Source organism: Bactrocera neohumeralis, chromosome 4 (assembly GCF_024586455.1).
Source record: "Bactrocera neohumeralis isolate Rockhampton chromosome 4, APGP_CSIRO_Bneo_wtdbg2-racon-allhic-juicebox.fasta_v2, whole genome shotgun sequence".
In the NCBI taxonomy this organism is placed as follows: Eukaryota; Metazoa; Arthropoda; class Insecta; order Diptera; family Tephritidae; genus Bactrocera; species Bactrocera neohumeralis.
In genome coordinates, this window is record NC_065921.1 from 46,602,491 (window position 1) to 46,629,776 (window position 27,286).

Consider the following 27,286-nt stretch of genomic DNA (forward strand, 5'->3'; position numbering starts at 1 on the left):
ATCATCAGAAGCAGCAAATTTAAATTGTTAAGTAAGTATGTGAGAAAAAGTGTGTGTTGTTTGAAATTGGATTGCGCAGTTCAACATAGTACGCAAAAATAATTACATACATAAGTATGTATTTTATGCGTTTAAGGCGGCCTGCACAATCCAATATAATGTGAAAACAAATGTTTGCCTTATATTTTAAATAATCAGATAATATTATTCTTTTATTTCAGATATTATTATGATTTTTATTTAATTATTCGTTCTTTTCAGATTTTATCACTATTTTTATTTAATTAAAAAGAGAAAATGCAACCCTGAATCAGTCTTCGATTGGGGATATTAGAGCAGGATAGATATACTTTTTTATATGACACTGCTGAATGAGCGCAACAAAGATGTCTGATCACATGTATACGTACGTGAGTAGGTAAAATATCTGCCAGGCTTAAGAAACATTCTATATGTTTACCACCACGTTTACCACCATGTTACCCGCTAATTATCAGGGAGGGAGGCAGGGTACGTATATGTATATTAGGGCGTCCGTTAATTGTATTTCTTGTAACAGATGCCCCTTGAAATTTAAATTTTCGCCCAAGAAAAAGTCTCCAACATATGTAAACTCTTATTTTTCAACCTAAAGTGTGCCTATTTCATTTTAATATTTAAAACTGTTTTTAATATGATTTTATTGTATCTAACAATAAAGTTTTTATCACCAAAGCAAACAAGTATACATTTCAGGAAAAGTGATACTCTAATACAAAATTCGTCACTTTACACAATATGTCCAGTTGATTTTTTCATACAAGCATTGCAATAAAAGTTATACGAATTTAAAATTATGCATCGAATGTAATGTGAATATGTTGCAAGTTCAATACAGAATACACTAATTACTTCCATGAATGTTAAAGTCATTTGAAGTATTACTTTATAGTTCAATTAAAAATCAAAATTGTTCACAGCTGTAATAATAATAATATGAACACTCCCTCCATATCTCGGAAGCTCCAATCAGCGAAGTTTTTAAACCTAATAGCTTCCTCAAGTCATGATTATTATCAAATGTTTAAGTCCATGAACATTTTATACTCTTGCAACTTGCAAAGATCTAAGGCCGGGAAATTCTTTCAGGTGCTGCCAAGTCTTTATATTGAAGCTCAGGGAAGTATTGACTCCATTCAACGCATTTTTGATACACTTTATCACGAAAAGATCCTCTCTTAATTTAATTTGTATATCCCATGCATTGACCAATATTTTCGGTCAAAAGTTTACTAAATATACTAGGTCCACATATTGGATGCCTGGAGGCTGGAATAGTTTTGTTGGATTTGATCAATATTTGGTCATAAGGTGGTGTACTTTATAGGCATTATGCGCACCAAGTGTTATCTCATTATAATAATTGCTTCCTGATTTGTGCACTAGAAAGTAAAAGAATCAGATTGAATTTAAAAATTTGCTATATGGGAATTAGGTGTGGTTTTAGTTCGATTTCGCTCATTTTCGCACTATTACATAGTTACGAGAGCGGAATGCCACGTGCTAAATTTAATCGAAATCGGTAGGGTGGGTCTGAGATATGTGCTTTTACATAAAAGTGGGCAGTGCCAAGCTCATTGTCCAATTTTTAAACCCGGTCTCATCAAGCTCTCGCATACCATCTGGGGTAAAAATTTTTATCTTCCGCTTTCATACATTTTTATGGTGTCGATAGGGGCGCTATAGGACTTTGTCCAGAGCGAATTTGTTTATTGTAGCGTAAATGGTTTAGAGGATATGTACATTAATCTCGTTAGAGGGCGAGGCCACACCCATATTTTCAAAATTTTTGACGCACAGGTGGCCCGTATCACCAGCATACCTTGTGGTAAGTTACAGTTCCGCAGTTTCTTAGTTTAGAGATTTTATTTTAGTTTTCGATTAATGGCGTTTTATGGGCATGGGAGTAGATCGATTACGCCTATCTACTAACTTGTAATAATGACATCCGGTCACCCATTTTCACCAGATATGCTATAACTTCACATCTCTCTTTTTTAGATCGTCAATATATTGAAAGATGAGGTAGAGAGCTTATTTACTATGCCATTAAAAAGGGCTAATAGATATAAGGTGAATAATTTCAATTTTCCCCATTGATTAGGTGTCAAAAAACTTCTAAGAATTATGAAACGCTGCTCTTGCCGCTTGTATATATCGGAATTATTCAACTATTGTTTACTAAATAATCTGTTGACTCAGAATTACCTACGCTTTTGCGGTTTCTAGCACCTGCATTTACTAATGCCACATAATCTATTTGTAATTAAATATATTTACCAAATATTGATATAGAAGTATTTGTGGTAAAATAAATATTGTTTTATCTTTCTCTAACTATGGAGTGTGATCATTATTGTGAATAATGTCAGCGAGCTGTGATTAGATAAATAGAAGCGATTGAATACGTTAAATCAGAATAATTGTAGCAAAGTTTCAATGAGGTAAGATTTTGTAGAATCAGTTATAAAAAACAAACCCTGGTAACTTCGATTATACTGAAGCTCTAATAGCCTTCACAAATACAAAAAATGCTTACAAGAAATAGAATTATATCAGTTTGAAATTAGTAGTCATTGAAAATGTGGTTCAGAGGTTGCTCGGTTACAAATGTAAAACCGCCATGGGCGAAAATGATATCCTTTCTGTGCTAAATAATTGAAAATTTTTAGACGATGACTACAAAAACCAACGGAAAGGTATTAGAAGTATACACCATTGTAAAAATACCTTTTGCTTCAGAGTATTATAGTTTTGTTTGAAACACTGCAAAAATCAAAACCGGGGAAATACTTTAAGGTGTAAAACCAATCTTATAGAGTAAAGTCAACCGGATGTTCGAAAATCCTGATATTAGTTATTTTAACTATTTTTAGCACAAAGATACACAGTTATGTGTAAAAGAAGCTCTCTTATTTCCATTCGGATACCTGACATGTTGGCCGATATATGCGGTACAAAGTCACCCGAAGTTCGAAAATTTTTATTTTAAGTATATGAGGGCTAAAGGAAGCATTGGTCCAATTCCAACCATGTCTTGACATACAGACTTACCAATATAAGAGAAGGATTATCCCTTAATTTTTGTTACATATATCACTCATTTTCCGAAATTTTTGATTAAAATTCAACTATTGTTCGGTACCTAAACTTTTTCTTTTTACTATTTTAACTTTTCAGTTTGTGTTTAAATTATACATACATATCTTATACATATGTATATAAAAATTAATCGCAAAATGTGTTGCTAAGCGCATAACTCAACAACGCCTGGACCAATTTTGCCAATTATTTTTTTACTCTCGCAACAAAGTTGCTAAGGAGAGTACTATAGTTTTGTTCACATAACGGTTGTTTGTAAGTCCTAAAACTAAAAGAGTCAGACATAGGGTTATATATACCAAAGTGATCGTGGGATTAGCCTCCTCAACATCGCATATAAGGTTCTATCGAGCGTATTGTGTGAAAGATTAAAGCCCACCGTCAACAAACTGATTGGACCTTATCAGTGTGGCTTTAGACTTGGAAAATCAACAACCGACCAGATATTCACCATGCGCCAAATCTTGGAAAAGACCCGTGAAAGGAGAATCGACACACACCACCTCTTCGTCGATTTCAAAGCTGCTTTCGACAGCACGAAAAGGAGCTGCCTCTATGCCGCGATGTCTGAATTTGGTATCCCCGCAAAACTAATACGGCTGTGTAAACTGACGCTGAGCAACACGAAGAGCTCCGTCAGAATCGGGAAGGACCTCTCCGAGCCGTTCGATACCAAACGAGGTTTCAGACAAGGCGATTCCCTATCGTGTGACTTTTTCAACCTGCTTCTGGAGAAAATAGTTCGAGCTGCAGAACTTAGTAGAGAAGGTACCATCTTTTATAAGAGTGTACAGCTGCTGGCGTATGCTGATGATATTGATATCATCGGCCTTAACACCCGCGCCGTTAGTTCTGCTTTCTCCAGACTAGACAAGGAAGCAAAACAAATGGGTCTGGCAGTGAACGAGGGCAAGACGAAATATCTCCTGTCATCAAACAAACAGTCGTCGCACTCGCGACTTGGCACTCACGTCACTGTTGACAGTCATAACTTTGAAGTTGTAGATAATTTCGTCTATTTAGGAACCAGTATTAACACCACCAACAATGTCAGCCTGGAAATCCAACGCAGGATTGCTCTTGCCAACAGCTGCTACTTCGGACTGAGTAGGCAATTGAAAAGTGAAGTCCTCTCTCGACGAACAAAAGCCAAACTCTATAAGTCGCTCATAATTCCCGTCCTGCTATATGGTGCGGAGGCTTGGACGATGTCAACAACTGATGAGTCGACGTTGCGAGTTTTCGAGAGAAAAGTTCTGCGAAAGATTTATGGTCCTTTGCGCGTTGGCCACGGCGAATATCGCATTCGATGGAACGATGAGCTGTACGAGATATACGACGACATTGACATAGTTCAGCGAATTAAAAGACAGCGGCTACGCTGGCTAGGTCATGTTGTCCGAATGGACGAAAACACTCCAGCTCTGAAAGTATTCGACGCTGTACCCGCCGGGGGAAGCAGAGGAAGAGGAAGACCTCCACTCCGTTGGAAGGACCAAGTGGAGAAGGACCTGGCTACGCTTGGAATATCCAATTGGCGCCACGTAGCGAAAAGGAGAAACGACTGGCGCGCTGTTGTTAACTCGGCTATAATCGCGTAAGCGGTGTCTACGCCAATTAAGAAGAAGAAGATCGGGGTGACGAGTAGAGTCGAAATCCGGATGTCTGTCTCCGTCCGTCCGTCCGTCCGTCTGTCCGTCCGTCTGTCCGAGATATCATGATGAAACTTGGTACACGTATTTCTTGGCTCCATAAGAAAGTTAAGTTCGAAGATGGGCAAAATCGGCCAACTGCCACGCCCACAAAATTGCGGAAACCGAAAACCTATAAAGTGTCATAACTAAGCCATAGATAAAGATATTAAAGTGAAATTTGGCACAAAGGATTGCATTAGGGAGGGGCATATTTGGACGTAATTTTTTTGGAAAAGTGGGCGTGGCCCCGCCCCCTACTAAGTTTTTTGTACATATCTCGGAAACTACTATAGCTATGTCAACCAAACTCTACACAGTCGTTTTTTTCAGGCATCTCCATGTACAGTTCAAAAATGGAAGAAATCGGATAATAACCACGCCCACCCAAAGGTTATGTTGAAAATCACTAAAAGTGCGTTAACCGACTAACAAAAAACGTCAGAAACACTCAATTTTACGGAAGAAATGGCAGAAGGAAACTGCACCCAGGCTTTTTTTAAAAATTGAAAATGGGAGTGGCCTCGCCCACTTATGGACCAAAAACCATATCTCAGGAACTACTACACCGATTTCAATGAAATTCGGTATATAATATTTTCTTAACACCCTGATGACATGTACGAAATATGGGTGAAATCGGTTCACATCACGCCTTCTTCCAATACAACGCTATTTTGAATTCCATCTGATGCCTTCTCTGTATAATACATACATTAGGAACCAGTGATGACAGCGGAATAAAACTTTACACAAATACGGTATTTGAAAAATACGTAAATGACATATAATGAAATCTCGATTATCACTTTATCATGCGAGAGTATAAAATGTTCGGTGACACCCGAACTTAGCCCTTCCTTACTTGTTTTTTTAATTTTCGTTGAGGTTCAAGGATGATTTTTACGGCAACTTGAATAATTGCCGAAAACCCCCTAAAAGCAGCCCTTTCCTTTTTCCCATACAAACGAATGAATGTTTGTTTGTTAGTAACGCTAAGAGAACGGCTGCACCAATCTTATTGAAATTTTCAGAGGTTGTTCGTTGTGGATCGGGAAAGGCTTAGAAATAAAAATACCTTATACTTTTTATGTTGTATTCTCGGAAAAGGAGTGGCCAGATGGAGTATTTTTTAGTTAACAGACCGGGTGTGCCAATACTTTTGTGTCGTAGAAATTGCTTATTTTTTATGAATGTGAATTAAAAAGCATAATTAAAAATGAATTATTATAAAAAAATTAGTGTATGTCGTAGTTAATGAATGGATTTAACAGGGTAAAATATATTTACAATAAATAACCTATTAGTCTGTTTTATAAAAAGCCGAAAAATACAAAATGGTTGCTGTGCCAATACTTATGTGCGGCACTGTATACTTTTCATGAGGAAAAGTCGAAAATTGGTTAAAATGTAACTTTTTTCAAATTTTTTTCAATTTTTGTTTGTTTTGTTTTTCAATATTTTGATTTGTTAATTATTTGAATCGTTCAATTTCAGTCGCTTGCTTTTCGTTTCCGGCTACTCAAAAGAAAAATTATTGAAAATTATTTGGTGAAAACTTTACGTGTGTTTCACACAAAGTGATCAATTGCGAAGAGGTCGTCCAGTAGGTGGACATCCAGGTGTGTTATCAACTAATGCATTAGGACGAATTTACACAACCCACCCGAAAAACGACGAGTCTTTCCACCTTCGGTTGCTAATGATTAATGTACGCGGTTCAATTTTATTTGAGTCATTGCGTCCTGTGAATGGTACGATGTGTGCAAGTTTTGAAGAAGTAATCCAGAAATTACGATTGCTGGAACATGTTAATCACTGGAATGAAAATGAAGTTCGCACACTTTTCGCGATAAACGTTTCGACATATCAGCCTTCAAATCCGCGTCAATTATGGGATACGAACAAAATTGACATTGCCGAAGACATTTTACATCGTCTTCGCTAAAAATTGGAAATGGTACAATTCCGGTGGCTTGATATCAATTCCATCTTTCCTTTGTCAATTCACGAATGATGGACACATCACGAATGTTCGGACATTGGCCAAATTATCGTAACTATGATTCCTTAAGTGCACGCGCAATGTAAGCTGCTAAAAATATCGATGTTGCTGACTTAAACTAGAAGATGCAAAGTCAAATTCCGCTCATACAAATCGATCGATCGTCTTGACAATGAAGACGATGCCGTGAATTATCCAGAAGTGTTTCTAAATTTTTTGGAGAGGCTTGGTATGCAACCGCATCATTTACGTCTCAAAGTTAGATCTGTCGCTATTATGTTCCGCTCTCTCCGAAACTGTGTAATGGAACCCGACTAATTGTGACGCAGCTATCGAATACAAGGGGGCAAAATGCTTGATTCTACGAATTCCTTTGAGTTCTAACGATTTGCCATTTTAGTACAAACATATTCCGTTTCCAGTGAAAATTGCATTTGAGATGACTATCAACTGGACCCAAGGATAGTCGCATAGTGTGTGGCATAAATATTGAAATGCTATGTTTTTCACTCGGCCAAATATACGTGGCGTGCTCACGAGTTGGAAAACCATATTTTCTGTACACCGGAACAGAAATCAAAAAATGCAGCGTTACATTGAAAAAAAAAAATGAAATAATAAATTCAACTTTCTTTTCATTTCAAAACACATAATTTCACGTAGGACAACGGCTGCGGTGTCTACTAGTTTATTATAATTTTTTTCTATTATGCTACACACTTTTATTTCATATATTTTATTTACATTCCACAGCCAACGAAAAACTTTTATAGTCTTATCTATGTACACAAGTACAACATGCACTCATTTTTTGTTCATCTGAATGTTTTTATATTAAAACCACATAAATTGATGATTTAATTTGGTATATAATTATAATTTGATATATAATTATAACTACAAATGTAAAATCTCAACGCTTGGTGTCGTAATGACGTCCTTATGAAAACTGCAGGAGGATTTGGTTATATAAAGTGTGCCGCGATGTTTGTTACACCCAAAAGGAAACGTCGGTGACCCTATAAAGGAGAGGCATTAATGAACTGTGTGACGAACTAAGCCGGTTAAGCAATGACCGTCTGTCTGTCCGTCCGTCCGTACTTATGTAAATTAATCCCTTAGGTTTTGGGATACCGTTCTGAAATTTTTCACACGTCCTTTCTATATCAGAAAACTCTTCATTTGTCCGAACCGCTCTATCGGATCAATAAAGCATATAGCTGCCTTGCCAACTGACCGATCTAACTCAAGTCCTTTTACGATAACTTTTTTATTTTACAAGATACATTCAAGAAATTCGCACATTTTTGATAAAAGACACGCTACAATCTCCAAAAAATTGCTTAGATCGGCCCACTACAGCATATAGCTTTTTGCGAACTCTAAGCGCGACTTGATATCTAAGTTTGTTGCGAAGCTCCTGTCATGTATGCGATGTCAGTAGGTTGCGGCCTGTCATTAGGCCAACAGCCGTCCTGCATTCCTTTCGAGACCGTGGGACGTGACTAAAATGCATGCGTGTTTTTTTTCAGGGCGCTTGCACATGTTCTTGGCGATGATTTGTGTTCTCAATGCATTATGCTTCGCCAAGATCCGTCTGTCTGCTCTTTCGGAAATTTTCTATTGGATTTAGCTTCCACACAAACTGAACAATCAAAAAATTATGCCCCTGTATTGCAAACTTTTTTATTTGAAAAAGATATCTTTACCAAATTGGAACAGATTATTAAATAAAAGAGCGCTACAATCTCCGAATATATCGATCACATCTGATCACTAACTTGGCTTTCATTCACTAAACTATAAGAAATTTACTCATGTGGGGTATTATAACATGGGTGCAGGTTAAGTTAACACTTTTTCTTCCTTTCTCTTAATTTTATTAGACACGTTAACATGACATCCAGTTTTATATCATAGTTTCTTATATTATTTACATTTTAGTATTTCTATATTCAAAGAAAAGTTAGAAACAAGTTTTCTTATTTTTACGAACCTTCTGCTAATTCTGCATTCCACAAATTAAGAAAAATGTACATATTCACTGGTAAAATGTTGAGCGACTTCTGAAATATATGTATATTTTCCATGGAAATTTTCGAGCGGAATATTTTTTTAACACTTTGAAAGCTTTCAGTGGGAATTTGAATTTTTTGAGCATATGTAAACAATATATGTAAGTCAGTGCTAACAGTCTCTACTACAAAGATAAACATAATAGTACATATTTAAAAAACAAATACATTTTTTCACAAAATTTTACATTTATTGCCTTTTCACTTCTTTCATGAAATTTAACACTTCTAATAAATTTTAACGATGAAACTCGCTTTGTTTTCCATTATTTTGATTTCTTCCTGTTTAAATAAAATTTTGCACTCACTAACAGTTAAAACATTAAAATTGAGTTTTGCATTGTTATAAGAATTAACATGAAGAACATGCGATGTCAAGCAGCAAATTTAGTTTCACATAAAGACACACATACACTTTTAATTTCAATCTAGCAAGAATGCTATAATTAATGCGAATAAATTTGCAAAATTCCTTATAAATACGAACATTTCTTAAGCAAATTTATTTTAGTTGCAAAAAAATGCAAATAAATACATTATTTTTTTTTACTTTATTCTTAGCGAAGCGATTGTTAATGACCGAAAGGCGATAAGACGCAAAGAATTGTACCCAGTAATTTAATTCTTTATATTCAAATGTAATGTACTTTTTGCACTTTTTTATTCAACGCGCGGATGTAAAGTAGCGTCGGATATTTAGTCGTAGTTTGCATTTCGATGCACACACGACGACTTATCTGAAGTGTCGCCAAATAAATTTGAAATATAAATATATATTATTGTGACACTGTTGGAAACTCAAGCAAGACAAAGCTGCATTCTTACACTTTAATATTTTTATAGTAAAGTTCACTTAAGCCATATGGTTTTCAACTCACGCACGAATTTCACTAACTCACAATTTCCGTTAGTTTGATATTTTGTTTTAGTATATCCTTTATTTAATTGAAAAGCAGAAACGCGCAACCGCATGCGACACTTTGTCCGGTCAACGACGGAATGATGTTTGTGAACGCACTCAACGCGTTAAAGAGCGGTTCATCAACGCAGCTGCCGAAAAAAGCGTCACTGTTATCATAACAGAGCAGCGCAGCGCCAGACTGCGCATCCATTTGAGTATCCCATTCATTCAGTTGGCGTCAGTGAATGTAAACGCGATAAATGAATGAAGAAGTGAAGGACAGAGCCGAAGACGACGTGTACATATATGTTTTATGCTAGATAGTTAGCAGCATTTGAGTTTTTCTCCCATGGAGCCGAAAGAACGCTGCTCTTTTTCACACACAACATTCAGTCTCTATTAACGTGTTATTTTACTTTCCAACTTTGTTGTTGTTGTTTTACTTTAATAGTAACAAAGCTTGTTATCAGCTTTATCTCTCGTTTTCATGCGACAACAATCATAAAATTCTATTTATTCAGTGAGTTTTGTTAAGGGGTTATATACAGTTAGGAGGTCGAAAAAAAGGCATTTTTCAAGAATTTGTTCTAAGAAAACTATTTCGTTTATTGATTTGAAACTTGGCAGGTATATTATGACAACCCTAAACTATATTCACATATTTTTTATTGCCAAAAATAATGATCGGGAACGTTGATATTGCCAATTTTGCAGAGGTCCGCAAAAAAAAGGCCTCTTGCGGTGAGCACGATATCTCTGGACTGGATCATCTAAAATGCAAAAACCAAATAAATTTCATTAATATAATAAATAATCTAGTGATTGATCGAAGGAATTAGCAAAAAATTTTTTGACAAAATGGCGGCTACTCAAAGCAAAAGGTTCGATTTTCGACCAAAATTCGGGTCTATAATTGTTTATAAAAATAAGAAATTTTCATCGGATGTGGAAATCCTTCGATTAATTACTAAAAAATATAGCTAAGAAGCTTGTGTAAAAATTTCAGACCGATCGGTTGAGCCGTTTCTGAGAAATCTTGCTCACCGATTTTGAAAACACCGTTTCGAGAAAAACGAGTTTAAAGTTTTGAAAGCACTTTACATGTAGTCGGCACGCCATCACTAATGTGTCTATAACTTCGAAAATATTCGTCGGATCGACTTGAAATTTTGTACGTGCATACTCAGATATATATATATTAAGAAAACGCAAAAAAAAAAAAAAATCGATTTTTTGAAAATCCTAACTGTATATAACCCCTTAAGAAAGCTTCATCATAATTTCACGTATTACTCATACGACATGGTGTACTCAATGCGCATACATAGAATAATGCAGAAGGAAAAAGTTGCTCACATATGGTGTCGAAAATATTTGAGCTATGAGACCATCATCAATTTCTTATAAGAGAGAGCATACAGGAGCACGAGTTCATGAAAACAAGACTAAAGAGCTTCATTACAACATGTATAGTGGAGAAACAACCTGTTGCTAACCAATGAGTATATATATTTAACACTAACAAAATACATAATATAAAATATGTTGAAATGTATGCGAATTTTCTTTTCTATATGTGTAGTTACGCTCTTACGCTCCAACAGCTCACACTTAGTTTGTTTAGACTTGTGACGGTATGTAGAGTGTTGCAGAGATCATTATAGTTTCATGATCTCAACTTTTAATATTTGAACGAAGAATGTGATTTAGTTGAGACAGATATGGAATTCTCTACAATTTTATATAAAATTTGCACAAAAAAGTTTTGGAATAAAGAATCAAATAGACAATCTCTGTTTATACATGCAATCGGTACTTCAAGTAAATGTGCTTTGCGGAAAATCATTGACAACAAATAAGTTGAATGTTATAACAGCTGAAGAAGTTCTATCTAGCTACCATTAATTTTGCATAGTTTTGTTTGTTGTTAATAAATAGTTTACATTATTAGGTCAAACGAATAGATGGAAACTTGTATATGTATATGTGTGCCGACACCCACTATAAACATAGCATTAAAGTTATTTATTTACTAAGTTTATTTATATTAGTACAACTAAAGGTTAAGTTATCCTACATTCTACTTTACATTATTATCATATGTGTTACAATACTGATTTCTCTCTTACATACATTAATGAAGCTATCATAATAATGCATTACATATTGACAGCAGCATCACCTGATGCTTGTCGATCACCGTTACCTAAATAAGCATTTAAGAAATTAAACTCTAAGCTTAGCATGTCAGTTGGATTTTGGTTATCACGTCGCCCAGACGTATCCTAATAAACCAGTACTCCACAATTGCTGACCCCGACGTGGACTTTAGCGGTCACATTGAATCAACGGTGGATTTTATAGCAAGGTCCCGTTATCAATAGCGGACCTATCACTGAAGGTGACACTAGGTTATAGTCACACCACTCAACCATCATTTGGCAGCGTTTTGTGCAACATTTCGTAACTATTATTTTATATTTTCTATATTTATTAATTAAACATTATCTGAAATGCCTACCGACGATGACACGTCACGCCTACCGAAACCTTCTATGTCCCGGCAAACAATTCCAGCCCTGGGACAATACGTGTTCCAAGCTTCAACCAAGACAGGCCAGCCCTCTCGTTCGCGCAATTAGAATCACAATTCCGCAATCACAAAGTCACGAGCGTGGTGGGCAAATTCCACTACACATTTCCGTTGATAGATACGCGCATAGCTGCTGACGCTGAGGACATCATTTTAAATACATCAGTCGACAAGCCCTATCAACGTTTAAAGACCACACTAATTGCTTGTTATTCTAAATCGAAAGAAGCGAAAGTTCTACAATTTCTGAACGGTGAGTGCTTCGGCGACAGAACTCCGTCTCAACATCTGCGACACCTTCGAAGTTTAGTTCCAGACATAGATGAGGAAGTATTAAGAGCAAGGTGGTTCTCACATCTCCCCGACAAAATGCGCACATGTTTGGTTGCACAACGCACGGCCGAGCTACAACCATTAAGCGAAGCCGCGGATCGTTTGCACGGCTTTTTTCAACCTTCTCAAGGTCATAATATAGCTGCAACATCGCTTACAACGACTGTCGACTCGAATTTTACAGCCGTAGAGCGTCAACTCGCTCACATCACGACATACCTTCAGAAGCTTTTGGACACCTACCAAACTACTGGACGAAAACGTTTTCGTTCACAACGCATCAACAGAAGCAGATAAGTTTCTCCTGCCATGTCCACCAGTAATACCTGGTGGTATCACAAAAAGTTTAGCAGCCTAGCTCGAAAGTGCACACCGGATTGCCAACAAGCGGGAAACGCATCAGAGAGACGTTAGCGGCGGAAAGCGCCTTTCTCCCACCATCGTACAGCCTCTTCATCACGGACCGCAACTTATGCACACAATTTCTAGTGAACACAGGCTCCGAAGTTTCAGTCTACCCTCACAAACGAGCAACTAACACGAATATAGCGACCGGCTACCAACTCATCGCAGTTAACGGAACAGCTGTTAATACTTACGGTGTCGTAAAAATCGTCTTAAACATCGGCCTTCGCAGAGTGCTAACATGGCGTTTCATACTGGCAGATGTGTACAATCCAATCATTGGCGCCGATTTACTTTCACACTACGGCATCCTCGTCGATCTCAAAAACCAACGACTCATCGACGAAACCACACGACTGTGCACCTCAGGTACAACTAAAAGCGTGACTGTACAGTCGATCAAACTCCAACAGTCGAATCAACCATCAGAAATTTGGCAACTGCTTGCCGAATATCCTAAGATTACACGCCCCGACGGTGAACCCAAACAAACTTCACATACAACGCAACATCACATCAAGACAACACCTGGCGTTCCAGTTACCAGTCGTGCTCGGTGATTAGCTCCCGAACGACTAAAAATTGCGAAAGCTGAATTCCAAAATATGATCAACCTGGGTATTACAAGACCATCCGATTGCCCTTGGTTATCATCTCTACATTTGGCGAGTGGCGAATGGCGCCCATGCGGCGATTACCGTTGTCTCAACGAACGTACCATACCAGGTCGGTACCCAGTTCGATGCTTAGAAGACTTCACTGCAAATTTACACGGTACATCTTACTATTCTACCATCGACCTAATTCGTGCCTTCAATCAAATTCCAGTAGCTGAGGAAGACATCCACAAAACGGCTATTATCACACCGTTTGGTCTCTTCGAGTTTCCATTTATGACCTTCGGACTCCGTAACGCAGCTCACACCTTTCAATGCTTCACGATGAGGTAACTCGAGATCTACCTTTCGTTTTCGCATACATCGATGATTTACCGGTCGCATCTGCCAACGAAGCAGAGCACAAACAACATTTGCGTATCATTTTTCAACGCCTTCAACACTATAGTCATCAACACAACAAAAACATGCCTAGGTCTCAAACAAATCGAGTTCCGAGGGCATACAATTTCCGCCCATAGAATAAAACCACTTCCGGACCGAGTCAAAGTCATCATCGACTATTCTCGTCCTTCAACAATCACCAAACTAAGCAACTTCATTGGTATAATCAACTTTTACCGCAAATTTATTAAGAACGCAGCAAACTTACTTGCGCTACTCGAAGGTCCTAAAATCAACGGAAAAACTCCAATAAACTGGACAACATCGCTTGAAAACGCATTTACAAACTGCAAGAAAGCTCTCGCTAATGCAACACTCTTGACACATCCGGTCTACAACTCCGAGTGGGCCATCTTTTCAGACGCATCTGAATACGGAATTGGTGCCGCGCTTCAGCAACGTATTGGGGAACACTGGTAACCGCTTGCATTCTTTCGCCGAAAACTTGCAACATCTGTTCAAAAATGATCGACCTATGATCGTGAACTCAACGCAGTGTACGACGCAGTCAAATATTTCCTTCATATCTTTGAGGGACGACACATCGAAATCTACACTGATCACAAACCCTTAATGCACGCAATCAAACAGAAGGCCGAACGCGCTTCACCATGGCAATTTCGACGACTTGATTATATCGGTCAGTTTACCTCCGATATACGGCACATATCGGGTTCCAGCAATACCGTTGCGGACGCTTTACCTCGAGATGATGCAGATGATGACGCAGAACTTCAACAACTACTCAACAGCTCTAATACACCATTAGAGCTATGCAAAATCAACAGTAATACCACGGACATTGCTATATACTGCGATATATCTACAGCTACAGCACGTCCGTTCGTTCCACAACAACTAAGACGGCGAATCTTCGAGACTCTTCATTCAGTCTCACACCCTGGTCGCCGAGCTACAAGACGCCTTATCACAAAAAGATATGTTTGGCCATCAATCAACAAGGATTGCATCACATGGACCAAAGCATGCATTCAATGTCAACGGAATAAAATTTCACGTCATACAATTTCACCCATCGCAAGATTCCAGCCACTTTCGCGTCGATTTGAACATATTCACATAGACTTGGTGACACTCCCGCTTTCAAAAGGACACTACAAATGTCTCACAATAATCGACCGATTCACACACTAACCAGCACTTATTGACGGCACAGTCGACCGAGTAGCACATGCACTCATGGAAACTTGGATTTCCTACTTTGGAGTCCCACTTCGAATAATAACCGACCTTGGAGGACAATTCGAGTCAGACCTTTTCAGGAAGCTCGCTGATCTCCTCGGTTTCAAACATCAATGAACAACGAGTTATCACCCACAATCAAACGGACTTATCGAACGCTTTTACCGACAACTCAAATCATCCCTTCTTTGCCACAACAATAGTTGGTACGATGCACTCCCTCTAGTTCTCTTAGGACTACGAGCAGCATTCAAAGAAGACGTCCAAGCCACACCAGCAGAAATTGTTTTTGGTGAGCCAGTCCGACTCCCGGGTGAGTTTTTAACACCATCAAATAAAACAATCGAAGCACCTGAACTCGTTAAAACGCTAAGAAAAGCGTTTCAAGATCTAACGCCTACGCCTTCTTCCCGTCATAACCGAGAGAAAATCTTCATTTCAAAGGATCTCGCAAATTCAACGCACGTTTTTATTCGAAACGACAAAGTAAAACGATCATTTTCATCACCACATGATTGACCATTCCCAGTTATGAACAGATATACAGAATACTACAAAGTGCTATTAACATGGAAAACCTGCACACATATCCATCGATCGCCTAAAACCAGCTTATCTTTGTAGTAATATCGAGCATCTACAATCCAATTCGTCTGGATATAACCTATGCAACACAATTACCAGCGACACGAATCTTGAACTTTCTACTACAATACATAAAAGTCAAAAAAGAGTGCGCTTCAAAATGTCTTCATAATACAAAAACAAATTCTTGCTATCATTTTGTTTTTTTTCCCCGCAGGGGAGATATGTGGCGACACCCATAAATAAGCATTTAAGAAACTAAACTCCAAGCTGAGCATGTCAGTTGGGTTTTGGTTATCACGTTGCCCAGACGTATCCTAATAAACCAGTACTCCACATATGTGGTTAGGTAACGGTGATCGACAAGCATCAGGTGATGCTGCTGTCAATATGCAATGCATTATTGTGATAGCTTAATTAATATACATATGTAAAAGAGAAAGCAATGCTGTGACTCATAGGATAACAATGTAAGTAGAATTTAGGATAACTCAACCTTTGGTTGTACTAATATAAATGAACTTAGTACTAACCTGTGATATAACCATGAATTCAATATATTTAAAGATATGTCGAAAATATAATATTCGTTAAACCTTAATTTTTTTTAAATTTCGGTGTTAATAAAATTTAATTTTTTTTTATAATATTCATTAGAGATTATTTCTTAGCGAAATTTATATACTGTTTTTATTAACCTTATTTCTGATTACTAATTTGTATATAGTCGAAAATACCAAAGTGTCGTCTTCTTACGGAAATAGGTTCAAAACATTTTGCAAAAGCTTCGGCTACCGAAACATTTCTGTTCTCTGATGACTGAACCGCGTTTACCTAATTGAGTTGTCTGATATAGTACATGCGTACATGAAATACATGGGATTACGCCACATGTACCGAAGTCAAGCCATCAAATAAAATAATCGCATACAAATCCATTGCGCGGTTGGTTCTACCATGCATACAATCATTTAGATTTACCCCAATTCTTAATAGGTATACTATGAACAGCATAAAAGGAATAAAAAGTATAGTGATGCCAGATTTACAATATTTCATAACACTTCCCTTTAATGGAACATCTAACAACACTAATAATATGTTAGTTAAATCAAAAATTATGTTAAATGATACATGACTTTACTTTAAGCCTAATTTAACATTAATAAATTCATTCTTAACTGCAGGTATAGCCTTTGTTCAGCCATCTGCTAACATTTCGCTTGTTGAAATACGAGGTGTGATCAAAAAGTATCGCGAATTTTGTGTTTTTTCAAAAATTATTTATTTATCCATGAATATCTATTTTTTCCCCTTCAAAGTAATCCCCATGAGATATTATACACTTGTGCCAACGGTTTTTCCAATCAATCATTTTTTTTTTATCTTCTTCAGTTCCTCCTTCGATGCCGTCTTTATCTCGTCAAGAGAAGCGTAACGTCGTCCTTTCATGGGCCTCTTCAGTTTAGGGAACAAGAAAAAGTCACAGGGGGCCAGATCTGGGGAATACGGTGCCTGCGGCATCATTAGTGTGTTGTTTTTGGCCAAAAAGTCGCGCACAAGCAACGATGTGTGAGCAGGGGCGTTATCGTGGTGCAAAAGCCAATTCTTGTTCTTCCACAAATCCGGGCGTTTCTGGCGGATTGCTTCGCGCAAATTGCGCATAACTTGCAGGTCGATATGTTTAGGTCCTCAGCAACTTCTCTAACGGTGATTCGACGATTGGCCAATACCATTTTCTCCAATTCATTAATTTTTTCGTCAGTTGTTGAAGTGCTCGGGCGTCCGGCACGCTCTTCGTCGTATCACATCTTCTCGGCCTTCTGAGAACATTTTGTACCACCGATAAACGTTGCTTCGGTCCAAGGTAGCTTCTCCGTATGCCACAGTCAACATTCGGAATGCATCCGCGCACTTAATTTCGTTTTTCACACAAAATTTGATACAGGTTCTTTGATCCATTTTTTTGAATAGGTAAAAATCGAAGATGATCCAAAACACGTGCAAGCAAAGCAGCTGTCAACAATTAAATGAACATTCAAAATGGCCGAGCTTGTCGGCATAAGTGAGAGACATGAGTACCATGAGTGATCTCCACGTGCTTAAAAGTTCCGAACAATGTGAATAGCCTCTGACATCCTCAGCGCATGTGGAGAGATTGTTCTCTTTCGCAGGAATTATCAATAGCGCCAGAAGAAATGCTTTGAACGATTTTTCATTTGAAAAATTAGTATTGTTAAAAGCAAATAATTGAATTCGGTATCTTTATGGTTGAAATTATTGAAATAATGATAAATTTGTTTATTTAAATTTTTGTTGAATTATTGTAGTGACTATATATTGTTATTATTTATTTATTTATTGTATTATTAAATTCACCATATGATTTATAAATAACAATAAATTTACTTTTTTTTAATTAATGGAATACTAATTGCCATTTAATCCAAATTAATCAAAATTTTTAATCTAACTAAGTTTTTGATTAAATTTTTTTAATCTGTAAATAAATTTTTCAAACTAAATTAATTCCCTTTAATCATGATTAAATTTTGATTAAATTGATTTTCATTTTCTGCATACGCTTTAGCAATTAATCTGTCTTTCTCATCAAAGATCTTACATATATTCCCTTCGAACATCATCTTTTTGTTTTGTTTTGTTATTTGCCGAACAGACAAAAGATTCGCGCAAAGACTGGGAACATATTCGACATTTCGAATACTTGTTTCGACTTTTTGTCTGTTTACATTTAAAACCAGGCTGACTTCGCCTACGCTGTTAACAGGAACTCGCTCTCTGTTAGCTAAAATTACTTCATTTGCTCTGCTGCTTGCAATGAGTTTTCGTCCATAGCTGAGGTATGCTCAGCCGCTCCAGGGTCAGCCTTGGGACCCACGAACCCTTAGCAAAAAAAGACGAGCTTAATCCTCGTAAAGTTGTCTCCACACCCCACCACTTATGTGGACAGCCAGACCAGCGTGATGTGTGCAGTGGTGATGAAAACGAGCGAGATTGGCGAGCCAGGCGTTGACGCTTGTTGAAGCTGGCACGGTGATGAAAACGAACGGAATTGATGAGCCAGGCGTTGACGCTTGTTGCGACTGGCACGGTGATGGAAACGAACGGAATTGATGAGCCAGGCGTTGACGCTTGTTGCGACTGGCACGGTGATGTATACGACGGGCTCCTCTGTGTAGGAGAGATTTGGTTAATAGCCAACCGTCTTCGTTGGCCTCCAGCTATCAACTCACAACTGTACTCCACTTACATGTCGCCTGTTAGTCGCGTTAGTTTTTATAACGGTGCCCTACGGAACGTAAGCAGCGGTCCTGACGCTGTTCGAGGCAGAGCAGCTGTGCTCCTCATAGTAACGGTCGAGCCTTTGCGCGTACCGATACCAACCCCTGCTTACTGCTATTTTCTGCGCAATGCTGCTCGACCGTCCTGTTCGGCGAGCTGGAGCAAATGATCGCATTTGGTGTAAAGTGCTTGCTTTTATAACAGCATAGCGCAGCTTTCGTCACCGTAGCGAGGTAAGTTGTATGCGTATGGTGCGTTAGTACGTATGGTGGAAAGCTCTAGCAGCTTTCATCATCGTAGTGAGGTAAGTTGTGTGCGTAGTCAGTGCGGTGAAGTTTAGTATGTATGGTGGTATGGTGAGGGTACATGATGTACTGTGGAGCGAAGTTGACGTAAATTATTGTAAGGTGGTAAAAGCCACGTTACAGTCCCCCCCTCACTTCGGACAATGATACTTCGCTGGCGGCCGGTGGAAGGAGCGGTTCCGATCTCCCACGATAGTTCGGCTGGAGGCTGGCTGGCTGTGGTTGGCGCTGGGTATGGCGGCCCGATGCGTGTAGCCTTCTGCTGATCACGGGTTTCATTTTTACTATCTGGAAAGAGATGAGCAAACGGACGCTTCGATTAGTGTTGGCAACGTCTATTGTTGCGATACATTCGTGCTAAGTGGCTCGGAGCTAGAGTCCGTAAGATCGGTAGAAAGTGCGCTAGCAGCTACTCAAGTTTAGAATTCGGTTGGCAACTGTTTTAGATCTTGCAGATGCACGTGGATGGTACGCCCACCTGGTGCGTTGGGATTCACGAGTTCGACAGTATTGGTCGACTTGAATTTTCTGACGATATACGGGCCAGAGTATTTCGGAGCAAGCTTCTGTGCAAAGCTGTTTACTGCGGAAGAGAGCGGATGATCTCTTTTGAGTACTTTCTCGCCGATAAGTGGCTTCCACGGTCGTCTGCGCAAATCGTAGTATTTCTTCTGGCGTTTTGCTGCAGTAGACAAGTTGCGAGAAATTTCTTGCCAAAGCTCGGTGAGGGTCGGCGCGGTGGTGGCTTCTTCGTTAGGCACGTTCCCTTCTTTACGGATTTGTTTTGATGTAGCCGGTGTGTACCCGAAGTTTATCTCAGCTGCTGATGTTTTTGTCAAGTCGTGTTGTGATGTATTTATTGCGAACGCTATTTCGGTTAGTTGGTGGTCCCAGATCCGATGATCGGCCTTTGCTCGTTGTGCGATCATGGTTTTCACGATTCTGTTTGTGCGCTCGGTTGGGTTCTCGTAAGCAGCTTGCCGATGAATTGTTTCCCGTTGTCGGTAAGGAATACGTCAGGGCAACCAAACCGGTATATCACGCGCTCTCGTAGCGCCTTTATAACACTGGCGGTGGTTGCATTCCGGACTGGCATGAGTTCCACCCACTTGGAGAACTTATCCGTGAGCACTAGCAAGCATGTGTTGCCATTTGTTGAACGTGGTAGTGGGCCTACAAAATCCGACGTTACAACTTCCCACGGTCGTGAGCATTGCATGGTGGCCATCATCCCGGCAGGTCGGCGTTGGTCTACCTTATATTCGGCACATTGTTGGCATCGACGAACATATCTGAATGCATCCCTATGCATCCCAGGCCAATAATACCCTTCTTGTGTGCGTTTGAGTGTTTTGTGTACACCGATGTGACCGCCGGTACTAGCGTCGTAATTTTCTCTCAGGACCTCGAGTCGACTATGCTCTGGTACGCATAATTTCCAGCATGGTGACCTGGATAGCTTATTGCGTGGGGCGACGTGTCGAAAGAGCCGGCCATCGATAAGTTGGTAATCGGGGTGTTTCTTCGGTTGATGGCGTACCTGGCGCATACGTCTTTCATACCATCTATCCGGTTGATCATGGACGGCATGCAAAAGTTCCGCATCACCTCCTTGGTCTTTCAGTGGGCATCTGGATAGCGCATCGGCGACTACGTTGAGGGTACCTTTACGATACTCTATTCCGAAGTCAAACTGCTGTAACTCTAGTGCCCACCTTGCAAGTCTTCCGGATGGGTTCTGCAGGGTGTGAAGCCATTTAAGTGAATGATGGTCGGTGATTACGGTGAAATGATAACCCTCCAGGTATGGTCGTATTTTCCTTATACCCCACAATACGGCCAGGCACTCCTGTTCGGTGGCAGAGTACCGCTTCTCCAACTCCGTCAAGCTGCGACTGTCGTATGCTGCGACCCGTTCTTGGTCAGAATGACGCTGAAATAACACTACGCCGAGTCCTTCTCCGCTGGCGTCGGTCTGCAGAATGCAGGAGTGCTTCTTCTTGTTCGGAACCCCATATCCAACGCTGGTTCTTCTTTAATAAGCGGTTCAGCGGTGCTGATATTGTGGCAAAGTCTGCTACGAAACGTCTGTACCACGAGGCTGCTCCTAAAAAGCGGCGTAATGCTCTGATGGTGGTAGGCGCTGCCATATCGCTAATGGCTGCGACTTTGTCCGGATCTGTGTGAATACCTTCGATGCTGACTACATGGCCCAAGTAATGGATGCGTTGCTGCACGAACTTACACTTTTCAAAGTTGATCTGCATTTGGTTTTGCTGGAGGCACGTGAACACCGTTCGCAAGTTGTCTAAGTGCTCTTCAAAAGTGTTTCCCAATACAATGATGTCGTCCAGGTAGGCAAAGACCTTCGGCTGTAGTTCTGGTCCCAGAACGGTGTCTAGGGCTCGCTGGAATGTTGCCGGCGCCGAATGCAGCCCAAAACGCATTACTCGCCATTGGAATAAACCTCTCGCCGGTACGGTAAATGCGGTATACTGGCGTGAGCGGGGGTGTAGCGGAATTTGCCAGTAGCCGTTCTTCAGGTCGATGGTTGAAATGAACCGAGCTTCCTTGAGTTGGTCTAGGATTGTGTTTATTTGCGGAAGTGGGTATGCGTCTGGTATGCTCGCTGCGTTAAGTTGCCGGTAGTCTATGCACATTCGCCAACTTCCTTGTTTCTTTCGCACTAGGACGATGGGCGAGCTATAGGCGCTGTTAGAGGCTTCGATGCGGCCGGTAGCAATCAATTCGTTCACCTCTTGATTGATTACTTCTTGCATCGCTGGGTTGCGTGGATAATACCTCTGCTTTAATGGACGGTCGTGTTTAAGGCGAATTATGTGTTCGGTGACTGTGCTGGTGCCGGTGATCGTCGAGAATACTGCCGCGTTTTCAGTGGGGAGAGTATTTAATCGATGATTCTCCTTTTCCGTAAGATGTTGCCTCTCGGTTAGCATAGCAAGGTCATCGGTAGGTGCCAGTGTGTTTAGGCGTGTAGCGGTTAGGGGTTGACCATCGATGGTGATAGTCAGGTCTCGCTTCCTTAGGAAATCCATGCCTAAGATGACATGTTCCGAAAGCGTCGGTAGAGCTGATACAAGTAGGTGTGTAGACTTGTTACCCAGCTCTATAGTAACAGGATACATCTTCGTGCTAGGTATATACGTCTGGTTAGCTAGCTGAATGCGACGGGTCTGGCGTTTGGCTTTAATTCTGTGTTTGTCTAGATGCCGCTGAAGTTCCTTACCGATGTATGTGAGCGTGGCTCCGGTGTCCACCAGGGCTTCGATCTGCATGCCCGCGACAGTAATGGGCAAATAATAACGGCCATCTTGTTTCCCTTCTGGGTACGGAAGCGTTGCTTTGAGTGCTGTTGTACTGGATCTAGACGGAGTAGCTCGCACTATCGCATGTGTAGGACAATCGCAGTCTCGCGAAATGATTCCGTCGCGTCCACAGCGAGAGCAAAATATTCGCTGCTGGTTGCGACATTGGTGTCTTCGGTGTCCCGACTGCTTACATCGCCAACAAACTTTCTCGCGGCAATACTTAGCGCTTACCACCGTCAAACAGTGATTGGTGTTTCTTGCTCGCCTGGTCTCCTCGCCTTTCAGCAATTCGAATTCTTCCGTTAATTCGAGCAGTTCGTCTACGCTGTTGAAATCACTCCGACGGACATAAAAGCGATATTCCACCCTTAGACCGTCATATATACGCTCGGTGTGATCTTCATCGCGAAGTTTCGGGTGCTGGCGAATAAGCGTTTGGATCGCCAGCACATAATCCTTTGCCTCTCTGGGAAATTGCTTGCGCTGATGGATGGTTTCTTCCAGATGTGCGAGGTGACGTTTCGGTAAAAAGAACCGTTCAGCCTCGTAACGAAAGTCGTCCCACGTGTTGATGGCGTTGCGTTTTACACGAAACCATTGCAGCGCTTTGTCCTGCAAAATTTCCGGCATAATAGCAAGAAGCTGGTTATTTGCTATAGAGTAGCATTCGGCGAGTTCCTCGCATCGCTCTAAAAAGTCGTGTAAATTTTCGCGACCGCTGTAGCGTATGTTCCATCGCCGCACGGAGTTCATAACCTCCAAATCTGGCAATTTTGCAGACAGTGTGATGTCACGTGTTGCTATCGCTTTGCTGGGGATTCTCACTGTGGTGGTTGGAACGAGTATGGTGGCGTTATCTTCCTCCTTCATTTCCCTTTCCAAATATTCGCTGGAGTACTGCGATGCTTATGATTGTGTGGGGGGGGAGAAAATTTGGATGAAATTTTCACAGTATATTAACAGATATATGAGTAATAATTCCCTGAAATTTCAGCCTCATAACTTCATTACTTTTTGGTCTAGAGCAAGTCAAAGTAGAGGTATGCCAACGCGCTTGAAATATGTTAGTTCAATATGTAATAATCAAAAGCTTATTAAAATAAAAATACATAATAAATGTAACTTTAAAGTATTTTTTTAATTAATTTAGTTATTGTAGAATGAGTAAATGAAAAAATAAATTTAAAAAAAAAAAACACATTTTTTTTTCTTAACAACAGAATTGTGGTGCAAAAATTGAACATTTTGCATTTTCAATGGCCTAGGAAATATAGAGCAGCCCCTCGCCCTAGGTGCAGACTTATATCAAATGAAAGTTTGAAATCTCAGCTTTAATTTAAAGTAGAGGACATATAGCAAAAGTTTGCAAAAGCACATTAAACATACAAAAAACTACAAAAAGTACGTGACGCGCACATTCTGTCGCTATACGTATGTTAGCATGCAATAGCATGTTTACAACTTTTTACATTTATTTTTTTTAATTGTTTACCATTCACTTATTGTGCAAGATAATAGTAATAAATTACATTTGTTTTTTGTTAGTTATTCAGAATTATGCTTTAAAGATCATTTATGTTTTAATAAAAATATTCTTGTTTATATAAATTTTATTTACGTTATTAATTTGATAGATAATTTTGTTGAAGGTCATTGACTTTGGGTTAGATAGTTGCATAATTTTTAATTTAAATTGCTAGTGCAAGATATTGTTCTTATCTAAGTTGTGTTATGATCACTTTCTAATGTGGTTAGTTTAATTGTTATATTGTAGTGCCGCTTGTCGCCTGAAAGAAAAATAGAAAATAGTCTCTTGCATTGTAATTATTGGTTTGGCTCAGCGGATGGAAAAAATGCCCAAAAACCAACAACAACCAAAACCAAAATTATGCTCACTATATTAGGCTGCTAGTCTCTTGCATTATAATTATTTTTGTTGTCTGATACAAAAGAACAGAAAGAAGCTGTTAAAACAGAAATGAAAAAAAAATTCAAATTAGTTCTGGGCTTAAAAGTCGATGTGGTGAAACAAGGCATGGGAACAACCAATGATGGTAATGTCTCTAGAAGATTTTTTGAAGATCCAGAAATAACCGCTGACATAACTGGTGTAAATGTAGACTTAATTCACCGCTTTAAAATTATATTAAATACTATAAATATTTTTAAAAATATAGATGTTGGTAAATTCCATACGTATTGCATGGACACTGCAAAATTATATGTAGAGCTTTATGGCTGGTACTACATGCCCATTACTGTGCATAAAGTTCTCATTCACGGCAGCAAAATGGTATCTGAGGCTATATTGCCAATAGGTTTGTTTGCAATTTTTATTTTTGAAAGTATTTTTTTAAACTTTATTTAATATTAACTTTTTTTTTTTGCTACAGGAATGTTATCCGAAGAAGCGCAAGAAGCAATGAATAAGGAGTATAGAAACTGTAGGCTATTCCATTCTCGTAAAAATTCACGTATTTCTACGAATGAAGATGTAATGCACTATTTGCAAATATCATCAGATCCTTATATTAATTCATTTAGAATGAGAAACAAATTGAAAAAATTAGAATACCACGATGATGTTAAAAAATTATTGATTGAATGAAAAAAAAATATTGTTTTTTTATTGGAGGTGGCCGTATTAGTGGGCGTGTTATTGTAATTTTTGCATGAAACATTTTAAATGATATAAATTACAGTAATATAGAATTTGAAGGTTGTATTTAATATATTTTAGAAAATATGGTACTTTTTATGTTGAGGTAGTATGGGTGATGGGGTTAAAACTGGGCCAAAGTTCAATTTATATTTCAAATAATGTTTGTAACTATATAACATTCAAGTATACCAAAATTGAAAGTTATACCTAAAGTATTACGGACAATACGGCATTTTACAAATTTCGACTGTATGGCAGGTGGGCGTAAAAGTGGGCGAATTTTCTTTTTTTTTTTTTTTTAAACTGCAATTGTCTCAAAAATAACCTGTGCAAAATTTCAGAGCTCTACAATGACTCCTTGTATTTTATGCCGGCGTTGTCTCACTGTGGGGCGCGGCGAACATGATTCATGAGCGTTGGTGACCGTTTCATGTTTTTCGCTGTCACTCACAAAGTCAGGTCCCTGCTCGGGCGCCATTTGTAATGGGTTTTCGTCCATAGTTGAGGTATTGCTCAGCCGCTCGAAGGTCAGCCTTGGGACCCACGAACCCTTAGCAAAAAAAGACGAGCTTTATCCTCGTAAAGTTGTATCCACACCCCACCACTTATGTGGACAGCCAGACCAGCGTGATGTGTGCAGTGGTGATGAAAACGAACGAGATTGGCGAGCCAGGCGTTGACGCTTGTTGAAGCTGGTACGGTGATGAAAACGAACAGAATTGATGAGCCAGGCGTTGACGCTTGTTGCGACTGGCACGGTGATGAAAACGAACGGAATTGATGAGCCAGGCGTTGACGCTTGTTGCGACTGGCACGGTGATGGAAACGAACGGAATTGATGAGCCAGGCGTTGACGCTTGTTGCGACTGGCACGGTGATGTATACGAACGGAATTGCTGAGCCAGGCGTTGACGCTTGTTGCGACTGACACGGTGATGTATACGACGGGCTCCTCTGTGTAGGAGAGATTTGGTTAATAGCCAACCATTTTCGTTGGCCTCCAGCTATCAACTCACAACTGTACTCCACTTACATGTCGCCTGTTAGTCGCGTTAGTTTTTATAACGGTGCCCTACGGTACGTAAGCAGGGGTCCTGACGCTGTTCGAGGCAGAGCAGCTGTGCACCTTATAGTAACGGTCGAGCCTTTGCGCGTACCGATACCAACCCCTGCTTAAAGCTATTTTCTGCGCAATGGTGGGCGACCGTCCTGTTCGGCGAGCTGGAGCAAATGATCGCATTTGGTGTAAAGTGCTTGCTTTTATAACAGCATAGCGCAGCTTTCATCATCGTAGTGAGGTAACTTGTGTGCGTAGTCAATGCGGTGAAGTTTAGTACGTTTGGTGGTATGGTGAGGGTACATGATGTACTGTGGAGCGAAGTTGACGTAAATTATTGTAAGGTGGTAAAAGCCACGTTACATGCTTTCAACTTCGAAAGCAACTTCAGATCGTTTGTCATATGTGACGTTGCGCCGGAGTCAACGTACCATACATTTTCGCCGCTCTGAGAATGCAAACACGAATTCGCTAGCAGCGAATTTGAAAACATTGCCGTCCTGCTTTTACCTTCATTCTCATTTACTTTCTTTGATTTCGGAGACTTGCGACACTCTTTACGCATATGGACTTCCTGTCCACAATTATAACAACGAAACTATTTCCGATTAGAACTTTTGTCATTCTTTTTCTGTTG

At 39.5% G+C, this 27,286-nt stretch overlaps 1 protein-coding gene and 1 long non-coding RNA gene across 10 annotated transcripts in view; both read right to left on the reverse strand.

Moving 5' to 3' along the window:
• Positions 1-9,892, reverse strand: part of LOC126754677 (uncharacterized) — a 189,577-nt gene extending 179,685 nt beyond the window's left edge. For 6 of the 9 annotated variants that reach the window (XR_007666347.1, XR_007666342.1, XR_007666345.1 and 3 more), the window contains exons 1-2: positions 9,463-9,892; positions 8,834-9,037 (exon numbers count right to left, since the gene is read on the reverse strand). This is a non-coding gene — a long non-coding RNA (uncharacterized LOC126754677). The remainder of the gene's footprint in view (positions 1-8,833; positions 9,038-9,462) is intronic. The other 3 variants (XR_007666346.1, XR_007666343.1, XR_007666340.1) reach the window with 3 other exon arrangements.
• A 10,128-nt stretch (positions 9,893-20,020) lies between these two features.
• LOC126755723 (uncharacterized) lies at positions 20,021-20,530 on the reverse strand. Its single transcript, XM_050468468.1, has one exon. It carries the CDS (start codon positions 20,528-20,530, stop codon positions 20,021-20,023), a length of 510 nt encoding a protein of 169 aa, XP_050324425.1.
• Between the last annotated feature and the right edge of the window lie 6,756 nt (positions 20,531-27,286).